At 35.0% G+C, this 21,200-nt stretch overlaps 1 protein-coding gene across 1 annotated transcript; it reads right to left on the bottom strand.

The window, feature by feature from the left end:
* Window positions 1–430: 430 nt before the first annotated feature.
* On the bottom strand, window positions 431–3,437 carry LOC133881275 (inactive beta-amylase 9). The gene is made up of 3 exons (XM_062320207.1): window positions 3,016–3,437; window positions 1,760–2,242; window positions 431–1,668 (listed from the first exon to the last, which is right to left on the bottom strand). The coding sequence occupies exons 1-3, from the start codon at window positions 3,253–3,255 to the stop codon at window positions 781–783; spliced, it is 1,611 nt and encodes a 536-aa protein (XP_062176191.1). The 5' UTR covers window positions 3,256–3,437; the 3' UTR covers window positions 431–780.
* Window positions 3,438–21,200: the final 17,763 nt, after the last annotated feature.

Genomic DNA, 21,200 nt, shown 5'->3' with positions numbered 1-21,200 from the left:
GGAGCAAATGAGGTAGCATACAAACTTGCTACGGAAGCTTTGAGTGAAACTGGAAAACAAGTTTGGATAGAGGATTTTTCCAATTTGTATTCTAGATATTGTATTTGTGGAACATTGGCCTTCTCATCCATACAAAAGATATTGTATTTGTTCTTATCCCTACAAAAGATATTGTATTTGCTAAACATTGTTCCTTCTTATCCATAAGATTGATGCATATGTGTATGGGAAGAGTAAGGTTATAAATCATTCTTTTGTCACTTTTGAGTCCATCTAAGAATGATATGGTTTTTAAAACATTATTAAATTTTGATCGAGCGGTGATTTTAAAACCTTCATCATTTTTTAAAAAAACACAAAAATGATAAAAGAATAGCTTCTAAAATTAATCTTAAAGAGAATATGCTGCTTCCTCCTTACAGGGATAGTCTTGAGAGGAACTGGGAAACTGCCTATAGATAAATTAATGATTCCTTCTTGGAAAGAGCAAGCTTAAGATAAATTTGCCCATGCAATTAGAGCTTTCTTTTTTTGTAACCCGAGTGAATCCCAACTAAATTTTTAGAACATCATGCAAAGCGCGGAGTCCATTAAACCAGGATGTACTTAGCTATTCTCTAGTATACCTTTTCGAATACAGCGTCTTCTTATACAATTTTTTTTTTTTTTTTTTATAAGTGTCTTCTTATACAATTGATACAATACAGATATTGTTCTATATTTTTACAGGAATTTTTTTTTGATAAGTAATTATTTACAGGAATATATTTCCAACTCTTACTAAGCTGCTTGCATGTGAACGCCTGATTCTGAACTTACGCGTAGAGAGTCAGCAGCTTCTTTTTCTTCTTCAGGCAGATCATCTGATTGCAATTCTGGTTGATTAAGATTCCGGACGAACGCTGTGAACGAAGGAAAATGCTCCGGAGAGAAAAAATAAGCTCCCATTCTCTGATAAATGAACAAGTCCACAGCAGTCTCACCCAACAAATTCTTCTTTATCTGTTCAAGGCCACCAGCAGCCCCAGAAGCTGATGAGTTTTGTCCAGAAACCTCGACTCCATGCTTTCTGCAACTTGTCCTGATATCTGCAAGTAATAACTCAGGACTTGAGAGGGACTCATGTGGCTGGTGCTCAGCTGACAGGTCCATCCCTGGCAAAATCATTTTGCATGAATTCCTTGCAAACATCTCTGCTACCGCTTCATAACCGTCTCTACTGATTGTGTTATAGTACCCAGCTGTGAGCTCAGATGGATGGGATCGGGTTTTGTACCAAGAGTGCATCAGTGGTACTTTGCCATATACAGTAGCTGCAGTCTCACTGAAACTTGAAGAGGCAAGGGAGAGGAGACGATTTCCATGAGATATGAGCTGGTTTGAGTACCAGGAAAGGAAGAAGTCAGCATATGGAGACTCCCATGATCCACCGTCGTCCCTGAAGAAGTTGTTCGTGTTGGGCGACTGGTCATAAGTCGGGGCATCATGAGGACCGCCGAGTCCCCATAACGGATTACCGGTTGCTTCAGCATGTTGCTTTAAAATGCTAAGCATGTTTTTATCATAACACTGGAATTCTCCAACTCCTGGGATTTTATTACTTTTGGCTTGCCTGTGGTGTGAAGGATATCGGAGCTCACCACCTGGTCCTAGACCCATAGAGATGCCCTGAAAAATAGCAATCCATAACCATCAGTACCCATAATAAGAAATAGTACAGGAGCTGCTAATGATAGAATTTTGGAAACAAACTTCTTACCGTGATTGTGGAACCCATGAAAGGTGAGAAAGAAGACTTAAAGTTCTCACAAAATTCATGGTACACTTGGATCGGAGTCTTCCCATCAAGAACAGGAAGATCATCAACAGCTAATGATAGGCACTCTTTGTAATGCTGTCCTGCCCGATCAGTGAAAAAAATACCGGGTTGGGATTCGCCAATCCGGGATACCCAATCAGGGAGTGATATTTTTGTTTGTTTAGATGCATGGAAGCAAAGCGACACATGAAGCTTGAGACCCACTTTCTGAACCATCTCGGCAAGAGCAAGATAGCCTGACCAATTATACTTCCCCATGGCTTCTTTCTCTACTATTCCCCACCAAACTGGGAGCTCTACACCTTCCACTCCCAACAGCTTCAAAGCTTTTAGGCCAACTGCAATTGCTTTAGCATGGTTTACTGCATTGCAGTCGGAAACGGCATCCAACGGCAGCCCAACAAATAATCTTACACGATCATGCTGCGAAAAATTATTCAAAGATAACAAGATGTTAAATTTGGTATCATAAGAAATACACCAAGCCAAAAGAGCAGGAACTCTCTAAGCAATAACTTAAGAAGAATAAGTGAATCAGTTGTATATTTTCCATTTATTTCCTCTGGCTTTGGTAAGTTAGGATCCTCTAAATTTCATAGGTTAGGTTCACGTTAGAGTCTTAAAATTCTAACAATTATTTTTAAGAAAATGAATCATATTTAACCATCTCAATATTTATTATCTGTAGAGGGTCTTTAATCTTTTTTCTCAATTAATTGTATCTCATTGAGTTGTATTCTGAGGTGACAAAATCTGAATCAGTTAATTGAAGGCAATGGTTCTAGAAAACCTATAGGATCCTGATCCCGTTTCTTAACGCCTCAAATTGATTATCCCATACAAATTTTGGCATGTATGTTATGATAGCATGATTAACGTCTGGCACAGGTAATAACTAAATTCTCTTGGCAAGGGAACCAAGGAAACTTACATAACATTTCAAATATTGCATAAAAACAATTTCAACCAAAATCCAGATGGCCCTATAATTCCAGTTATATAAGGCAACAATGCTAATCCGTAAAAAAATAAGAAGAAAAAAAAAATGAAAAATGAAAAAAGGACGAATTTTCATAAGAAAATGAAATGCGAAAAGCAAATTACTAAGACTTATTTCAAATTGTTATAATTTTCTTTTTCTAAGCAACCAAACACATCACTAACCAAAATAATAAATTAACGAAAAAAGAACTCACCGATTTGGATCTTCTGGCAGAAACCGAGACTTTCTCGGACCGGAGCGGTTCAGACTGAACAGCCTTCAACGCGAATCGGACCCGAGCCTTTCTCCACCTCGTGCTCTGCCCGAAACAGACCCTGCTATTCGCAGAAAACACCTTCCCAACACCTCTCAGATCAGAAAAACCCAGCTCCCTGTACGCCAAATCGGTTTTCCCAATCTTCACCTGAGAGGTCCCAATCACAGAAATCTCCATACCTGATTTTTAGGAAAAAAGAAAAAAGGTTTTCACCACCCGAAACGCAGTTTCGGACCCAGAAAACGAAACCCAGTTGGAAACTTTTACAAGAAAAAATTGAACAACAAAAAGCTCTCTCAGAGATCACAAACCGACAGTTAAACGGTGAATTCTTGGTAGAAAAGAGTTTGTGAAGTTTGAGGAAATCCGAAGCTGATGTTATATAGGGGAGGGACCAGGGAAAAATATAAATCAGAAAGCGCTAGAAAAAAAGAGTAAGCCACGTGTCGTTCTGTGAGAACGCCCAAGTTGGGCCGCATAAAATTATTGGATCTGTTCGTTTAAGCAGATGGGATTAAGTTTTGGATTATTTATGCTGATTTAGCAGCTTAATTAATTGTCCTTTGTTAATTGTTATCTTACTTCTATCCTTCTAGGGCCATGGGCCATGGACGTGATAAACCCAAGGTTGGCCTTTGTTGAATTATTCATGTTTAATTTTAATTTTAATTTTTTTTAATGGAAATTATGCTCCTGCCAATAATTCAAAGTTTAATTAGTCTAAACAATACTTAATAGTAAACCTTGCTTGACTCATAGTCTCCTATTTTCTCGTTTTAATTATTTGTGGATATGAAGAAAAAAGCAACCGTGTCTGGTTAGTTGACGTGGAAAGTAAGAAGGCCACAACCATGCATGGGCCCCATCTCATAACTTTATTATTATTGTTATTTAATATTCACATATTCAATGATGGATGTTCGGATTGGTGTTACAAGTGGCTAACACCCACAGGCTGGTGCGTGCCTGCTGACTCATGTCCAGGGCGGACTTTTGCCTTCGTTTTTTTGTATGTTTTCTCAGATTCAATGGCCGTTGGTTGCTGACCGCAGGCCACAGCACAATGCTTTGAGAGAGACAAAGAGACAGAGAGACAGAGAGAGGTGGGTAATACAGTTTGTGGATAAGAAAGTTTCTTGGTACGGCAATTCAGTTATACAGGTGGGTAATACAGGTTGTTTTGTTGTTTCGAGGATATATTTGTTTTATGTTTCGTTTTGTTGTGTAGTCATGTTATGGATTGGATCCTCTCAAAAAAAAAAAAAAAAATGTTATGGATTGGATTAAGCAGAGACGCAGCTTAATTAGTTTTGACAGTGTATATATTAGTCTTATTTAGAAGTTGATGAAATTATAAAAAAGTTAATATCAAAATTTTAAAAGAAATACTAAACTTAAAACGAAATGAGATCGGACTCAAGTACAAAATCTTGCTCTTTACATCCTTTTCGTCTGGATTAAATCCGGTTTTGTTATATGTTGGGACAATTTTTAAGACAATTCGTATTTAGCACTAAAAACACAATAATTATCTTTCACATATGGACTTATTTAGGCAGGGAGTCCTGTTTAGCTTGGGCTGTCTCAATTTGAATTTGAATAGGGCTTTTATCCTGAATTGTGTGGGATAAGAGTTGATATATAAGAATCCAGAATTGAGATCTTATCCCTTAGAGTTGATTCCAGAGAATCCAAGATTAAGACCTTTCAACAACTTTTCCAAAGATCTTGGGGTGGATTCTTTCCACGAATACCTCATATTCGAGACTAATCTGGATCGAGCTATACTGAACAAATTCTTTCCGTTGTCTCGGGACATTACTATCTGAGAATAACTTACGGCATACTCACCGGCCTTGGTCTCTCGAGGCGTATTTGCTTCTAGGGTGACCCGGTACAAATATTCTTCACGACGATCTCAGGATACGGTAATCCTGGGATATTATCTATCCAAGGCTGGTGAGCACCAAGCTAAATATATCTATAGATAAACCGTGTTTTCGTGAGCTTCAAGTGATAAAAAAAAAAAAAAAAAAAAAAAAAAAAAAAAAAAAAAAAAAAAAAAGGAAGAAGAAGAAAGAAGTCTTCATGGACCTGTGCAGACCCTTCCAGCCTATAATTTTGAAATGGGCTAGTCTCGGTTGGATTATTTCCTAATATTATAAAAACCTTGAGCACTCTCCAATAATATAATTTACCATAAAGTAATACAATTTTTTGGTTCTTATGAATGAGTCCTATTTTTATGAAAACACCACTCTCCAATAATATTTATTTATTTTAATATTAAAATATACCAACACTTGATTATAAATGGGATGAGCCACTTAATTAGATTGAGGCTTGTTTAAGTCAAGCTTTGGAATCCACTACAATTCGTCAGAAATTCCATGTGATCCTTCTCCTTTGCTTGTATGACGAAGGTACAGTTAGTAATAAAATAGTAATTAAAACAAAAAACAAAGAGTTAGTTATGTGGTGGGGTGCTGTGTAGAATCAGGCAACAATATTATATGTTTGAGTTTAATTTGTTTAGCAAAATCAATCCTTTAAAGAAAAGAGAGAAAAAAAAATTCTATAGGGCTTCAAAATTTGCCGTCTATTCTTAATTACTTCATCAATTATGAATTATAACGCAAGTTTGCTCAGTTTTCCATATCCAAGAAAGAAGCTGTGAAATACTAATTAAAATCCTATCTCCATGAGAGGATTTTGGTCGGAAGTTAATGAAGGCAGCGTTGTATGCTGTGTGGCCGTCCCTTCAATCATGCATTCACTTAAAAAAAAAAAAAAGAAAAAAAAGGGCTTGTTTGAGCCGTTTTCGTTTAAGCCATTTTAACAAAACGATTCTAATTTGAGCCGCTTTTCTAAAACGGCTCCAATCGTTTTAAAAAAAAAAAAAAAAAAGACTCCATTTATAATAACTCTAACCCTATATACTATATATAACATTAATATATATATATATATATATATATATAGAGAGAGTGAATGTTCAATCTAACGTGCGATTGATCCTAAGTACTAGTCCAATCAATCATGATAGGATCATAGCATCGATAGAATCATCAAATTGCTCTGATCGATCATAGTGCATTAGTCTTATCGATCATGACATGATCAAATGATTTATCAAACTTGACACATTGAGATTTGATCAAATATCTAATTCAACCAAGTACATCGGTCCGATCTATTATGATACGAATCTTCGATCAATCAAACTTGACACAGTGAATGTTCGATCTAACGAGCGATTGATCCTAAGTACTAATTTGATCAATCATGATAGGATCATAGGATCAATAGAATCATCCAATCGAACCTGGTGTATACTTTGATCGATCCTAGTGCATTAATCTTAGCGATCAAACGTGACACAATTGAAAGGTTGATCGAATATCTAATTCATCCTAGTGCATCGGTCCAATCTATTGTGATATGAATGTTTAATTAACCAAATTTGACACAGTGAATGTTCGATCGATCATGATAGAATAATATGATTGATAGACCATCCGATAAACCTTAACTAAGTAACTATAATGTTAGCAAGTAGTAAGTCTAATATATTCTATATAACTAAATAACTATTGATGAGTCACAAATATTATATATTTGGACTCCTTAATTTGCATTCGTTAAACCTTTGGTTTTGTTATTTTATGATATTTTTGGCTAGTTTTGATGTTTTAGTGTTTTGCAGGTCATTGAGAGGGAAATTGGGGTTTTGAGGCAAAAAGGCTGAAAAATTTGGATTTTCTGAAAATAGGCTCAAGCACAGCCCTGTTGAGCTCGAGCGCACGTGCCCACAACAACACCTTTCACCCGAATGGGCTTTAGCGCATCCATGTTGAGCTCGAGCGCACACACCCACAATAGCTTGCATCAATGTGCCGCAAAGAAGCCTTTCCTACGAATGAGCTCGAGCGCATCGCGCCCTTAGTAGCCATCAACGCACCGCGATGCACCACAGAGCAGACATTCGGCTCGAGTGAGCTCGAGCGAAGCCCTGGTGAGCTCGAGCGCACACTGCAGAACTGACAAAAATGCAAAATCGTACTAGAACTCCAATTAGCGATTTCCTTATGACAAAAGCACTTCTCCCTTTGGTTTTGCAGTGGTTCACGCAGCTCTTGTGCTCTGGCTTGTCTCTTGCAAGAGAAGGGACTCTAGAGAGGGGTAAGGGAATCATTTTGCTTGACCCTCAAACCCTAGAGCTCCTCTATAAAATCATAGCTATCCCCTCCTTGAAAACCAACTAATTAGGTAGTAGGTTTAGGCCATTTTCTTTTCTGTAATAGCTTAGTTTCAGAAACTCTTTACATTTTGTAGCTCTTTTCTTTAAGTTCATGTTATTTCTTCAAGTTTTAGTGGTGTTTTTAGTCATGGTAGGCTAAAACCCTCAACTAAGGTTGAGGATGAAGCCTCACCATTGATAGCACTCACACTCTTGTTATATTATTTGTACATTTGATATTCTATTAATATGTTATTCAAGTTCCATTCACTTTAATGCTTTATCTTTTGGAATGAATGTGTGTTTATTGAAGTGGAAGGACTTTTAATGTGTTGCAACCAATGGGTACATAGAGTTGTCGATTTGAAAGAGGGTATCCATTGTGATTTGTTCTTTAAATGGGTATAATAGATGATTTGATTTGTGAGAACATATGATATCTTAATTGTCCATTTATGAGTGATTTGATGTTGGATCCCTTGTTGATGTTGATGATGGTGTTTGTCTTTTTAATCATGCTCATGACGTATGAACCGTGGTTTGTGTGAAAACTCTTTCTTGTTGACAACATAGTGTTTTAGTGTTTGTGGATATCATTTCTGGCAAATCCTCACAAGACTTCACTCGTCTACTAGGGACTCCTAGGGGTTTAAAAAGCTTGTTACATATGCTAAATGCAATCGTCTCTCCCATGAAAGAAGACTTATGTTTCATGCTTTGATTTTATTTTTCATTTTATTTTGCTAAGGGATTAGTAAAATGTAAGTTTGGGAGTATTTGATGAGTCACAAATATTGTATATTTGGACCTCCTTAATTTGCATTCGTTAAACCCTTTGTTTTGTTATTTTCTGATATTTTTAACTAATTTTGGTGTTTTAGTATTTTGCAGGTCATTGAGAGGGAAATTGAGGTTTTGAAGCAAAAAGGCTGAAAATTCGAATTTTCTAGAAATGGGCTCGAGCACAGCTCTGTTGAGCTCGAACGCACATGCCCACAACAACACCTTTCACCCGAATGGGCTCGAGCGCATCCATGTTGAGCGCGAGCGCACACGCCCACAACAGCCCTCATCTGCCTTTCACCTAAGTGGGCTCGAGAGTACACGACCACAACAGCCATCAATGCCCTGACAAATGTCCGAGTGCGCTCGAGCACACTTAAAGTACAATCGAGCGCACTTATGCTGACCTGTATATGCAGAAACCCTAGCTAGTTCTATAAATACTCATCTTTCTCATTTCTTTCGGAGGAGGCCGCTTGGAGAGCGCCTTAGGCGCAATTTTCAGTAGATTTTAGGGTTTTTGGGTGATTCTCACCTAGAACTTCCATATTTTGTAAGTTCCTTTGATTTTTAATGGATTATTGTTGTTTATTTATGCTTTCCTTAGTCATGTATAGCTAAACTTTCATCTAGGGTTGATGATGAAGCCTCACCATTGAAGAGAAACTATATTTTCATGCTTGTTTATGCTATTTGAGTTTATGGGCTTTTGATTTCTAATTGTTCTACTTCTATTCGATTTTTGAGATGATTTTTGGGTATCTCTTGTGATTTCCAGATACAAATGATAATTTGAGGTTGTCTCATTTAATTGATTGTTTAGGTTTTATTTATCAAAACGTTGGGTATTCATTGTGTTTCGTTCAACGGGTACATTTGATGATTTAGTGAAAAACTGAGTATCTATTGTGATTTGTTCTTTGAATGGGTACAATGGATGATTTGGTTTCAAATGGAAAGAGTGTATCCATTGTGATTTGTTCTTTGAATGGGTACAATGAATGATTTGGGGAATACCGGGTATCTTTTTGTGATTTGTGTGAAAAATAGATTCATTGTATAACTTAAACTATTTTAGAAGCAAAGTAGAGCATACCTAAGATTTGTATGTGTATATGTGTTGATGAGCATGAAAATATGTAGCTATGATTTGGTGAGTGTGGATTTCAAAACCTTAAAACCCTATCTTTTGATTTGTTGAGTTTATGTTTTTATTTTGTTAAAAATCTCTAAATTTGAAACTAGGTTAAAATATGATTAGTTTGAATAGAGATTAATTTTCGCAACACAATTTCTTGTGGGATCGACCTCGTACTTGCAAAATACTATATCGCAAACGATTCGTATACTTGCGAGTTAAATAAATTTGCACAACAACTATAATATAAGTATAATGTGTAATATATATATATATATATATATAACTAATTAATATGTTAGTTTAACATACTATATAAATACTATTACCAATAATTAATATGTAATACTATATTTAATTAGTTAGTATATTATATGCTTATTTAGTAGAGATATATATTGAATAAAATATATATATATATATATAAAATTTTTATAAAAAAATTAATTAAAAAATAAAAATAAGTGTTTGGAGCTGTTTTTGGCAAAAACGGCTCCAACTAGAGTTGTTTTTGCCACAAAACAGCTCTAGTTAGAACCCTTTTGGGCGAAAACGACTCCAACTCGTTTTCTCCCAAAATGTTGGAGTCGTTTTAGAGGGGGCGCACAGGACACAAAAATTTCGTGTCCCACGTGCACCCTCCATCTTTTTGTTCAAAATTTTTCAAATTCCTTTTATTTCTTCTTCTCTCTTCTTCCTTTCTCCCTGTCCTTTGTATAAAATGTACCCGCTGGCTACCTTATGAAATTCACACAACTCCTTTCTCTCTTCTTTCTTTTTCTTCTTTCTTCTTTCTTGTTTCTCTTCTTCTCGCCCGAACACAGAGAGATGAAAATAGAGAGTTTGAGAGAGGGTGAGACTGAGAGATAAAGATTGAGAGAGAAGAGAGTCTGAGAGAGGGTGAGACGGAGAAGGAGAGACCGAGAGTGAGGGAGTTCGAGAGAGAGAGCGAGCTTGGAGCCAGGAGAAACGCCAGTCGGAGCAGAAAGGAGATCCGGCTAACCCGTGACCTAGAGACTAAGGTGGGCAATTCGGGTTCACGGGCCGGGTTCGTGTCAACCCGGCCGACCGGATTACGTAAACGGGTCTGACAAGAACCCGACCCGATTATTAATCGGGTTGTAACACGTGACCCGATTAATAATTTGGTAACCCGAACACGACCCGATAAACACGACTAATAATCTTGTCACCCGTTTACACGACCCGACACCAATTTCATAATATGCATGTTTTTTCATATGCTTTTTACCTTCAAATTTCAATTGCCGGTTTCCTTTCCCTCAAAATGTATTTTTAGCTTGAAGTTATGTTTAAACACCAACCTTTTTCTCAAAATTAAACAGAATAAAACTAATGTATCGAAAATTTAAGCAAAATGGAAAACCACTTGAATTCCTATATATAGAAGTTATAGAACAAAATGGATAAAAATATAATACCAAACCGGATTTAAAACTATTGTAGGCGAGCTTGACCATTCTAGATTTCTAGCTAGGTAGGTAGGTTATAATTTAACCACTCATTTTCCAATTAATCATATCTTTCCTTTTTTTTTTTTTTTTTTTTTTTGGTATTTTCATAAAAGTTTTGCAGTTTGGAGCGTTAGGGAGAACATGTGTATATCAACTTAACATCACTTTACAAACAATATTTAATTATCTGTTAAAATTTAAGAGGAATACAAAAAGAAAAATGCTAAATTGTTCCTTTAAAATTAAACTTAACAAAACATAACTAAAAATTTTACAACTAATAAAGGCAAAACAGAATTCAGTTTCAGGGCAAAACAAAACCCATAATTAAAACAGACCCCATAAAAAGAGCTCATCCACATATAAGCCAATGTCAAGGAATATTAGTAGAATTTGTTCCTGATGAACTTGGAACATCATTGGAATTGAGATTCAAAGTCAAAATATCTTCTTCAGACTCATCAAACTTCATTTGTGTCAATTCTACATCAAAAGATAAGAGGAATTAGTGTAATAAAATATATATATATATAAGTTAATGAAAAAAATAAATATACAAATAATAAATATTACCTTTCTTTTCAAATAACCAATCCCGAGTGCATACTAGTGCCTCAACAATATCAGGTTTGAGCAAACTCCTATATTGATCAATTATACGTCCACCAACACTAAAAGTAGATTCTGAAGCAACAGTAGAAATAGGAATGCTCAAAACATCACGAGCCATAGCAGCAATTATAGGATAACGAAATTCATTTCTTTTCCAATATGAAAGAATGTCAAAATGTCCATCCTCAGCAATTATCAGTCTGGGTTCATCCAAATAAAGTTTTAATTGATTCTTATTTGCTAGAACATTATCTCTGCTAGAACTATGAAACGCCAACAATTAAAAAAAGATAACATGAACATAATTTACTAAGTAGTTAGAAACATATATATTATATTCTAAGTTACAAGCAATAACACATAAATCACAAAATAAACATATAATTTTACCTTCATCGTTGCGGAAGTCCGCTTGAGAGCCTTGACTTGTGGTTGGGGTACTTGGGAATTAACATGTCTTGCATCAAGAGAAATGACGCTTGAAGATGAAGATAATGAACCACCGTACTCCATAAAAAGATAAACAAATTTATCACGAACATGACAATACTAAAAGCACTCCGATAATGAATAGCAGTCTCAAGCATAAGATATGTTGAATTCCATCTGGTTAGCACATATTGTTTTAGCCCCTTTCTACTATCCAATGACATTTTATTCACAGCCAAAAGGAAATTTTGTTTTCTCATTTGTGATCCTCTAACATACTTCATACTGTCACGGATCTTTTGAAGAGCACTATCAATTTCTTTCAAACCATCTTGAACTATCAAATTGAGAATGTGTGCACAACAATGAATGTGAAAAAACTCGCCTTCACAAACAAGGGCTTTCTTTATGTTCAATTGATTTCTTAATAAACCAACACAAACATCATTAGAAGAAGCATTATCCAATGTTATATTGAAAACCTTGGTTTCAATCCCCCACTCTCCTAGCGAATTATACGTCTTTTCACACAAAGAAATACCATTATGTGGTGGGGGCATGAATGAAAAGTTTAACACCCTTTTAGTTAAGACCCAATTCTTGTCAATAAAATGTGTTGTGAGACACATATATTCATCAGTAGTTAAAGAAGTCCACAAATCAGATGTTAAACAAATCCTACCAGGACAATCATTCAACATAAATTTAACTTTTTGCTTCTCCCACATATACAAATATTTCAAATCAGCCTTAAGGGTATTCCTAGAGATAAGAGGTGCATCAGGATGCAAATATTTTATCATCTCTCTCAAGCCCTCATACTCAACAAATCGAAAAGGCAAATCATGCTTAATGACCAAAGCAACCAACAGTTCTCTAAATTTTTTGGGACAAAATTTAGAGTTACTTACAGATAGAGATCCCTGACTTCTAGATAAAACCATCTGCCCAACATCACGAGTGTCTCTCCTCGAACAATTGTCTATGTGGCGCTTCAAATTTTCAGTTCCATAAGTACTTGGAGCCAAGTATATAGTACCACACAATTTGCATTTTGCCTTTAACTTCTCACCCTCCTTACCACAAATGGCATCAAAATGTTCCAAAACGGTTGAAGTCCTCCTACGCTTGTGGCCTTTTCCGCCTTTTCCCTCTTTCTCCACACAAACAGAGTCATCTTCTTCTTCTATTGTAGTCAATTCAACCATATCATTCTCAAAGTCTCTAACAATATCATCACCAAGTACTTCATTACTCATCTGCACATATCATTATTAGTAAATTAGTTCTTCAATCCAAATTAGATAGTACATAAAATTTAGCTCACAAAGACAACTTGCAACTTTAAAGGCTAATAATCTTACCTGCTCAGGCTGCTCTTGATCTTGATTCATGATTGGACACAAGTAACCCAATAGATGAGCAGTGTAGGCTACTTCGTTTGTCTATAAAAGCCACACAGATTGCAAAAGAGTATTAGCAATTAGCTCTATTATAGTAGCAACAATTTAAATACTTTCAACTGCAATCGTTAGTGATAGAAACAAGGATTCAAAATTTACAGAGCTATGTGAAATAAACAAGGATTCAAAATTTTGTAATCTCTTATTATGCATATAGAGTTGTTTAGTTCATAAATAGGTTTTTGAGACCATAATGGCTTCTAGAAGCTATAGAGTATAGATGGTTATACTTTGTCTCCTGTGGGGTGATTTGGCATTTTGGCTGCCCCTAAATGCATTGGTTGAATATTGAAGCAAGATGTATTTCAAAATAACATGTTTTGACAAACATAACTAAAAGTAATTTAATCTAACAAAAATTAGTTTTTGTGGGCGTTGTTGGCATGTTGCTGAATATTTATATATATAAAAACAATAAAAAATTAAAAAATTAAAAAAAAAAATTAAAAAATGGAAAAATGAGAAGAACTCTTTCGCAGAAATTGCAGAATCACAGCAATGGCACTTATGGCAGATTGGCAGCATCATAATATATATATATATATATATATATATATATATATATATATATATATATATATATAAAATAATAATTAAAAGCCATTAAATTCGTCAATTCAATAAAATAGCAACGATCTAAGTTAAAAATCAAAAGGAAAAACCGAAAAATCCCTTGAGAAAATTTACCCCTCTAGAATCTAGATGGTGGGTTGTGGGTGGTAGCGTTCGGATCGTTCAGTACGATGGTCCTGGGCTGTTGGTGGTGTTGTCACACGGCGTTCCGAGAAGGGGGAGAGAAGGGTAAAGCCATAAAGGTGCGGTCAGTAATTGAACTGTTTCAGCTGTAGATGGCGGGCGTCGCTCTTATCTGCCGGTGGTGGTGTCGCCTGGCAGGCGGGCGGCGTGCGGGCTACTGGGCAGTGGGCAGTGGGCTAGGGTTCGCAGAATTGCAAAATCACAGTTTCAATTTTCAAACTTTCAGAAAGGGCATTTTCGTTTCGTGTTTCGGACCTTCGGTTCAGGTTCACGGTTCTTTTTTTTAAAAAAAAACAAACAAACGGGTCAGAATCGTGTCTGGCGGGTCAACCTAATCGGGTCAGAATCGGGTTGACCTGATTTCGACCCGAACCCGATTATATAAAACCCAAACCCTATTTTCCAGTGTCGTGTTCGTGTCGGGTTCGCGGTTCGTATCAAAAATTGCCAACCCTACTAGAGACCCAATCTTCCATGGATCAACAACCGGTGGAGCCAGAAGCCAATTTGCAGCAATTATGAGCGATTTCTTGCGACTGGGCAAGGGGTGGGCGACGACGGAACTAGGGGAGGCTTTCGTTGGAATTTCCGGCGGCCTGGGACATGATTTCTGGTTGATTTTTTAGGAAAATCCTCTAGGTAAATAACTTTTGTAAATTAGTTTGATTTATTAGTTGATTTTTTGATTTGGTGTTTTGGATTTTGATCGGCCGTGTAAGGTTGGTTCATCTTTGGAATCTCCAGACTTTGATTCGGCTGTAATTTGTTGCAGAAAACCTTCTGCTCTTAGCTGAAGTGTTTGGTTTTATTTCTGGGTAATTCGTGATGTTCGGCTTTTACCTTCAGATGTTCTGTGGCTGTTTTGGGTGGGGTTTTGCTGGGTGTAGCTTCTATTTGTTTGTTGTTGCGTTTTGCTCTCGCCATAGCAGAGTTTTGTTTCTGTGGTGTTTTGTTGCTAGACTGCTTGTGGTTGTAGCCATTTAGTCCAGTTCATTGGTGTTGTTCTTGGCGAGGGGGATTGTCCCTAAGTTGTGGTCTTGTGTCCAGGGTTATTATTGTTCGGATGTATATAGCGTACTGAAAAGGGGTTTTGATATATATTTTTTTTAATTTCTTTTTTTTTTAGAGTCGTTTTAGAGTACCTAAAACAACTCCAAAAAAATATTTTTTCTTGTAAATTTTTTTATTTAGAGTCGTTTTAGGGTCTTTAAAACGGCTCAATTAGTTAGAGTCATTTTGGTCCAAAACGGCTCAAACCGGTTTGAACCATTTTAACCAATACGGCTCAAACCGGTTTGAGCCGTTTTTGCCAAAACGACACCAACCGATTTAAGCTGTTTTTATTAAAGCGGCTTAAACCGAGACTTCAATACTTGATATGTTGATCCGTTTCGAAAACAGCTCAAAACATTTTGAGCCATTTTAAGGCCTTAAAATGGCTCCAAAAAAAGGCTCAAAACACCTGTTTTTTTTTTTTGTAGTGATTCAAAAGAAATAGAGCAGATGGTGTAGAATTAAGCAACACGTTCACACGAAGCAATGCTATATATATATATATATAGAGAGAGAGAGAGAGAGAGAGAGAGAGAGATGATCTTTTGCCACATCAAAATACAACTTTTGATCATATTGCCTATGTAGCAAGATGGTTCCCTAGTTAGCTTTAAGGTTTTTTTTTTTTTTTTTTTTTTTTTTTTTTTTTTTTCTAAAAAAATAATAATAATAAAAGTAAAAGTTGCTACATGAGCAAAGGTGGTCAGAAGTTATGTCTTAGGGTGATAATATACCATTTCTCATATATACATGGGAAATGATTAAAACACTCACACTATACAACAATGACACAACACCAAGGCACAATGGAGTGGGACCCATACATGGACCTCACTCCATTGTACCTTGATATTGTGTCATTGTTGTGCATTGTGAGTGTAAGGATCATTCCCCTATATACATACACTATCTTTTTAGGAAAATGTTAAATTTACAACACCAACACAACAACCCCTCACATGAGGGTGGACCCCACACACTGGGGCCCACCCTCATGTGAGGGGTTGTTGTGATGGTGTTGTGTATGAATCAAATCCCATCTTTTTATTCTTCTCTTATCATTTAAAGTGACATGGCTTTTAAAATCACAAATGAATAAAAATTTAATATTGATTCATCTCGAATCCAATAATGATTTTAAAAGTCATATAATCTTTGATAGGATAAAAAGATAATAAAATGATGATATATGCTAGGGCAGTTTTCGGTATTGTGTGAATGACACGTTCTTTAATGTTCTTCACGTTTCTAAGAGAAAAGTATGCTCAATACATAATATTCACTCTGTGTTTACACAATCCTGAAAACTGTTCTAGCATATATCATCATTTTATTATATTTTTATCCCTTCAAGTTTATGTAACTTTTAAAATAGCACTAAGAAAAGGGCACTAAATGTAATTTTTATTTATTTATTTTTAAATACATCTATCTATAGGCTAATAGGTAGAGTTCAACTTGAATTAGGTCTTCTGCTTCAAACTTAACATAGGAGTGCCGTTAAAGTTTGATTTGGATTTGAATTTCTTACCAGACGTAGGATCTTGTCCGGATCTTCAGAGATTAGATTTGGTCACGGATTTTCAAGGAGTTCCAATTGGACCAGGATTGTAACTCCCATCCCAATTCAACTTGGAGTAGGGTTCTAATTTAGATTTTTTGATATGAGTCTGACAACTAAGTTTCTAGGACCTACTTTTCCCGAGCGTTGATTAGATGAATTGAATCTTAGTCCCGGGACGTATGTATTCTCAGGATACAATCTAATTGTATTTCTTGTCGCTCATTCCCTGAAATAGCTTTTCTCAAGAATAACTAATTTGAGTGTCTATTTTTCGGTATAAGTCTATCTGGGAATTTTATTGTCTTGGTTTGAGGCCTGCAATTCTTTATAAGTCGATGATGGCCATGAGACCCGATCCTTTTCAGATGGAACAGTCAGAATGGAATTATAGCGAAAAGTGTATATATATATATATATATATATATATATATATATATATATATATATATATATATATATAGCATTACTCGACCATCTTAAGGCCCTGTCTGTTTCACAAAATATGCAATAAACATGTGACTGAAAATTGATCCGTAATTCAAAATAGAAGTGCGGTTGCGAAAATGTCGTCATACCCAATTGTTTTGTCATTTCCGACCGTGAGTCAAGGTAGGGATTTGGCGTGCTTTGGGCGAGTTGTTTCAAAAAAGGATGCGCCCGCGCCCTCAGCTGTAAGTCGTTTTTGTTTCCTGTTGGCTGTTAAGTTCCTCAATTACAAGATAACAGCAAGTCAGCAAGTTCCAAAACCAAATGCTAGCCACTCAAGAAAAGTCTGCACATTATTGGTTAGGTGACTGATGTTGCCTCTTATGGGCGGCCAATTGAAATCTTCTACAATTAATTGTACAAATTATTTCAAACAATTTGATGTTGCCTCTTATGGGCGGCTAATCTAACTTGCTTGTACGCGTAAGACTTGGCCGAGAAAGGCTCAAGCATACAAATGACTTTTTATCGTATCATGATTATTTATAATTATTTGTTTGAATTTAAAAAAATTCGAACACGTGATTATGATAAACTACTTATAGAATTTACATAACCAGATAAATAATTGAGTAGCTTAATTTTTATTTGGTCAGATAAGTCTCATAAGTCTCTCACATTAATCACCTGTCCAAATTTTTTTAAATTCAAACAAATAATTATAGAGAATCCTAATCCATTTCTATCACCCAATCCATATTGAAATTCCTAAATTTTATTACAATTCGAAATCAGTAATTTTTTTGTTAATTAAAAGCAAATAAAAATGGATAAAGTATAAGTTTTGAAACCATACATTGAATTCAAACAAAACCACCCGTTTTTAATAAAATAAAATTATAGCTTGATTTCTCTCACCTGTTTTTATTAAAAAAAATATAAAATATCATGCCAGCATAAAAAAAAAAAAAAAAAACTTTAAAAGAACACCAAAAAAAAAAAAAAAAAAAAAAAAAAGGTTTAACATTCCCCTATGGTAATCATTTTGCTTGAAAATCAATCCCCACGTACACCATGTAGTGAATATATAACTGTCTTTCAAAAGAAAGAAGATGTAGTTATATGCAAAGACATGTTTTTATTTTCCATGGGTTTGACTTGTTGGTTTTTAATTTCAAGTGGCCGGTAACGTTTCTGGAGACTGGAATGTCTGATGCGCCCCTCTAGATTGAATATACATTGATTGCTTACCAAGTTTTTATTTTAGACTAAAAAGTCGTTGAATTAAATTCAAACCCCAGAGCTTTCATTTATTTTTTGTGTTTTTTTTTGAATTTTAAATAGTAGTTAAAGGTATGATGTTAAACAGAAGAATAGTAATTACGAATATAAATTGATGAACTTTCCGCCTACACATATATACATAACATAATAACCCTTACCCAGCTATAGTTTTCACTTTTCCCCATTCAGGAAAATAAGAGAATTAAGCAGGGAGGTATATACAGACAGATATTAACCGCTTGTATTTGATATCCGCACTTATTTGCACATTTAGATATGAATATAGCTAGCAAAAATTACTGTTTGCATATAAGGATACGGGTTTAAGGTGTGTGGATGCGATTATTAACTAAATTTGCATTTCCTTCGTATAAAACATATATTATATTTAATAAATTCACCAAAAATACATTGTTGTGGTGTTCATTACCAAAATGACAACATAATTTTGGATTGAGTATATGTTATGTTTACATTGGTTTGGTTGACTGTGTTGCTTTCTCGTGTAATATTTAGACAAAAATGCAAAAGTAATGTGAAATTAATATGTTTTCAAAATATTAAGGCTTTTAAAAAAATTAAAACAAGCCCAAAACACTAAAAATCGGCCTAAATTATTTCAAAATTGTTATAAATAAGCCTTAATGGAGACCCAAAGAAAGCCTAAAAGACTCATTACCTTATATGTGGATAACGGATATTAACTGCGCGAATAGTTCATTTTTGGGTATTTTTGTTTTTCAAATAATGTTTTTTAGAATTCAAATTCTACTAAGGTTTTATTCAATTTTTTTTAATTTTGTCTCAAGCTTTCTAAACCATCAAAACATAATTTCAAAAAATAAATTATCTTTATATTCGCAATTTTTAATATTTTTCAAAAAAATCACACACCAAAACGAGCCCTAAGATCATCTACAATTATTTGCTCGAATTTTCTTAAATTAGAGCAGGTAATTGTGAGAGACTACTTATGGGGCCCACTTGACCAAATAAAAATTGGACTGTTTAACCACTTATCTGATCAGGTAGGTTCCATAAGTGGTCTTTCACAATCGCTGACCAAATTTTAAAAAATTCGAACAAATAATTATAGAGGATCCTGATCCGTTTAAAACTACGATACAAATATCTAAAAATAATATTTATATTTTACGAACGCAACTACAAATATTACAAATATCTGTATTTGCATGTACACTCGTAAATATAAGGAGGAGGATGAGGCCAGTTGATCAACACGGACTACATCAAGTATCTTTCATGTTTAATATAGAAATTAATTGTTCCTCGATCTTTAATATTTCAATCCAATGGACAATCTAGTCGGTGTGTTTTGTAGTGTACATGATTGAAGAAATGAGAGCAATCAAATTCACACTCAGGTGTATAAAAGAAAAATTCAGAGTTAGGGGCGTCTCCATTATGGTCATGGTTGGCAAGAATTGATTGGGTGGATCTGACTAAATTATTTATGCTATGATCATGACAACATGTGACTATGACTATGACCATATGCCTCGAGAGGCATCTGCATGATAAGCATTTTTTTTTAAAAATAAAAAAAAATAAAAAAAAAATAAAAAAATTCTTCACAACAAACGCCGTCTCTCCATTGGCTGTGTTCGCGCGTGTACTCGCTCCAGTATGCATTTTTTTTTTGATTCAATGTTTTCATTGTTTAAATTGCAAGAGTTGCACATAGAGAAAAAAATAAATAAATAAAGGGAAAATTATATTTAATTCCTCAAATTACCAATCTTTTTTGAATGAGTCTCTTAAACTACCAACACTCTGGCTTTCAAAATATCAAAAAGATCAATTTTATTAAAATATTCCTTTAATATCTTTACCACGTTTCATATTTTCAATTAAAAAATAATAAAAATTAAAACAATCTAAAAAACAAATAAAATTTAAAATATGATAATAATAATAATAATAATAATAATAATAATAATAAAGAAGGAGGTGGCCGAAACCACCCTAAGAGCCTTGGGAGTGGCCGAGCCACCCCCGTTTGGCCCCCAAGAGTCAAACCCTAATCCATTTTTTTTTTCTTTCTTTTTGGCCATTGGGGGTGGCCAAACCACCCCTGAAGGCCATGGAGGTGGGTTCGGCCGGCCGGTCTTGGGTTACCTTTAAATGTTCCAAGGAAGATAGGTTAACGTTTGAGGTAAAATAATAATTAAATTAGAAAAGAATATATATATTGTTGAAATTTTTGAGTAAGAGTAATGGGTTAATTCTCATTTATTTGTAAGTATTGATATTAATTTATGCGGGGCAATACAAGTATCTTTCCCGGAATTCTCTACTTGCTTTGAGCTTACAGACTCAACCATTTTTTTTCTGCATCGCAATGGTTAAGAGTCTAAGGCAACGATTGAAAATGTATTAAATTAAACTCAAAAATCAGCCGAAAGAAAACACGGCTGGGCAAGCCCTCGTAACTGTGGGAATATTGTCAAATTTGAGTTTGTTGCAGAGGAGTTCAAGAGAGAAGCTAGATGAACAGCTGAAAGAGAAACTCTTGGACTCCTCTAATTTTTAAGAGAGATAGAATTTTAGATGTGAAGAAGAGAGGAGTTAACGATGTATACTATGTTAGGTATATTAAAAAAAACATGTGCCCCTCACATGTTAGAAGGACATGTATTTTTTTTTTTTTTTGATTGAATAGGGGGAAGAGGAAATGGGATGAAGTCACATACATCAGAAGTGAATTAAGAGGAAGCGGTAGACGCAGACAGTCTTACAAGCGGAATCCAACACATCTCTTCAAAATTGCCTATCTCTTGAAGAGAGGAAAGAGCTAATTAGAAGGACATGTATTTATTTATTATATTAGGTTGAAGAATCTCCTCCGACCTAGTTTGAAAGAAATTTCTATCAAACT

The sequence above is a fragment of the Alnus glutinosa genome, chromosome 1, assembly GCF_958979055.1.
Source record: "Alnus glutinosa chromosome 1, dhAlnGlut1.1, whole genome shotgun sequence".
Classification (NCBI taxonomy): domain Eukaryota; kingdom Viridiplantae; phylum Streptophyta; class Magnoliopsida; order Fagales; family Betulaceae; genus Alnus; species Alnus glutinosa.
This window is presented reverse-complemented; position numbering and strand designations above follow the sequence as displayed.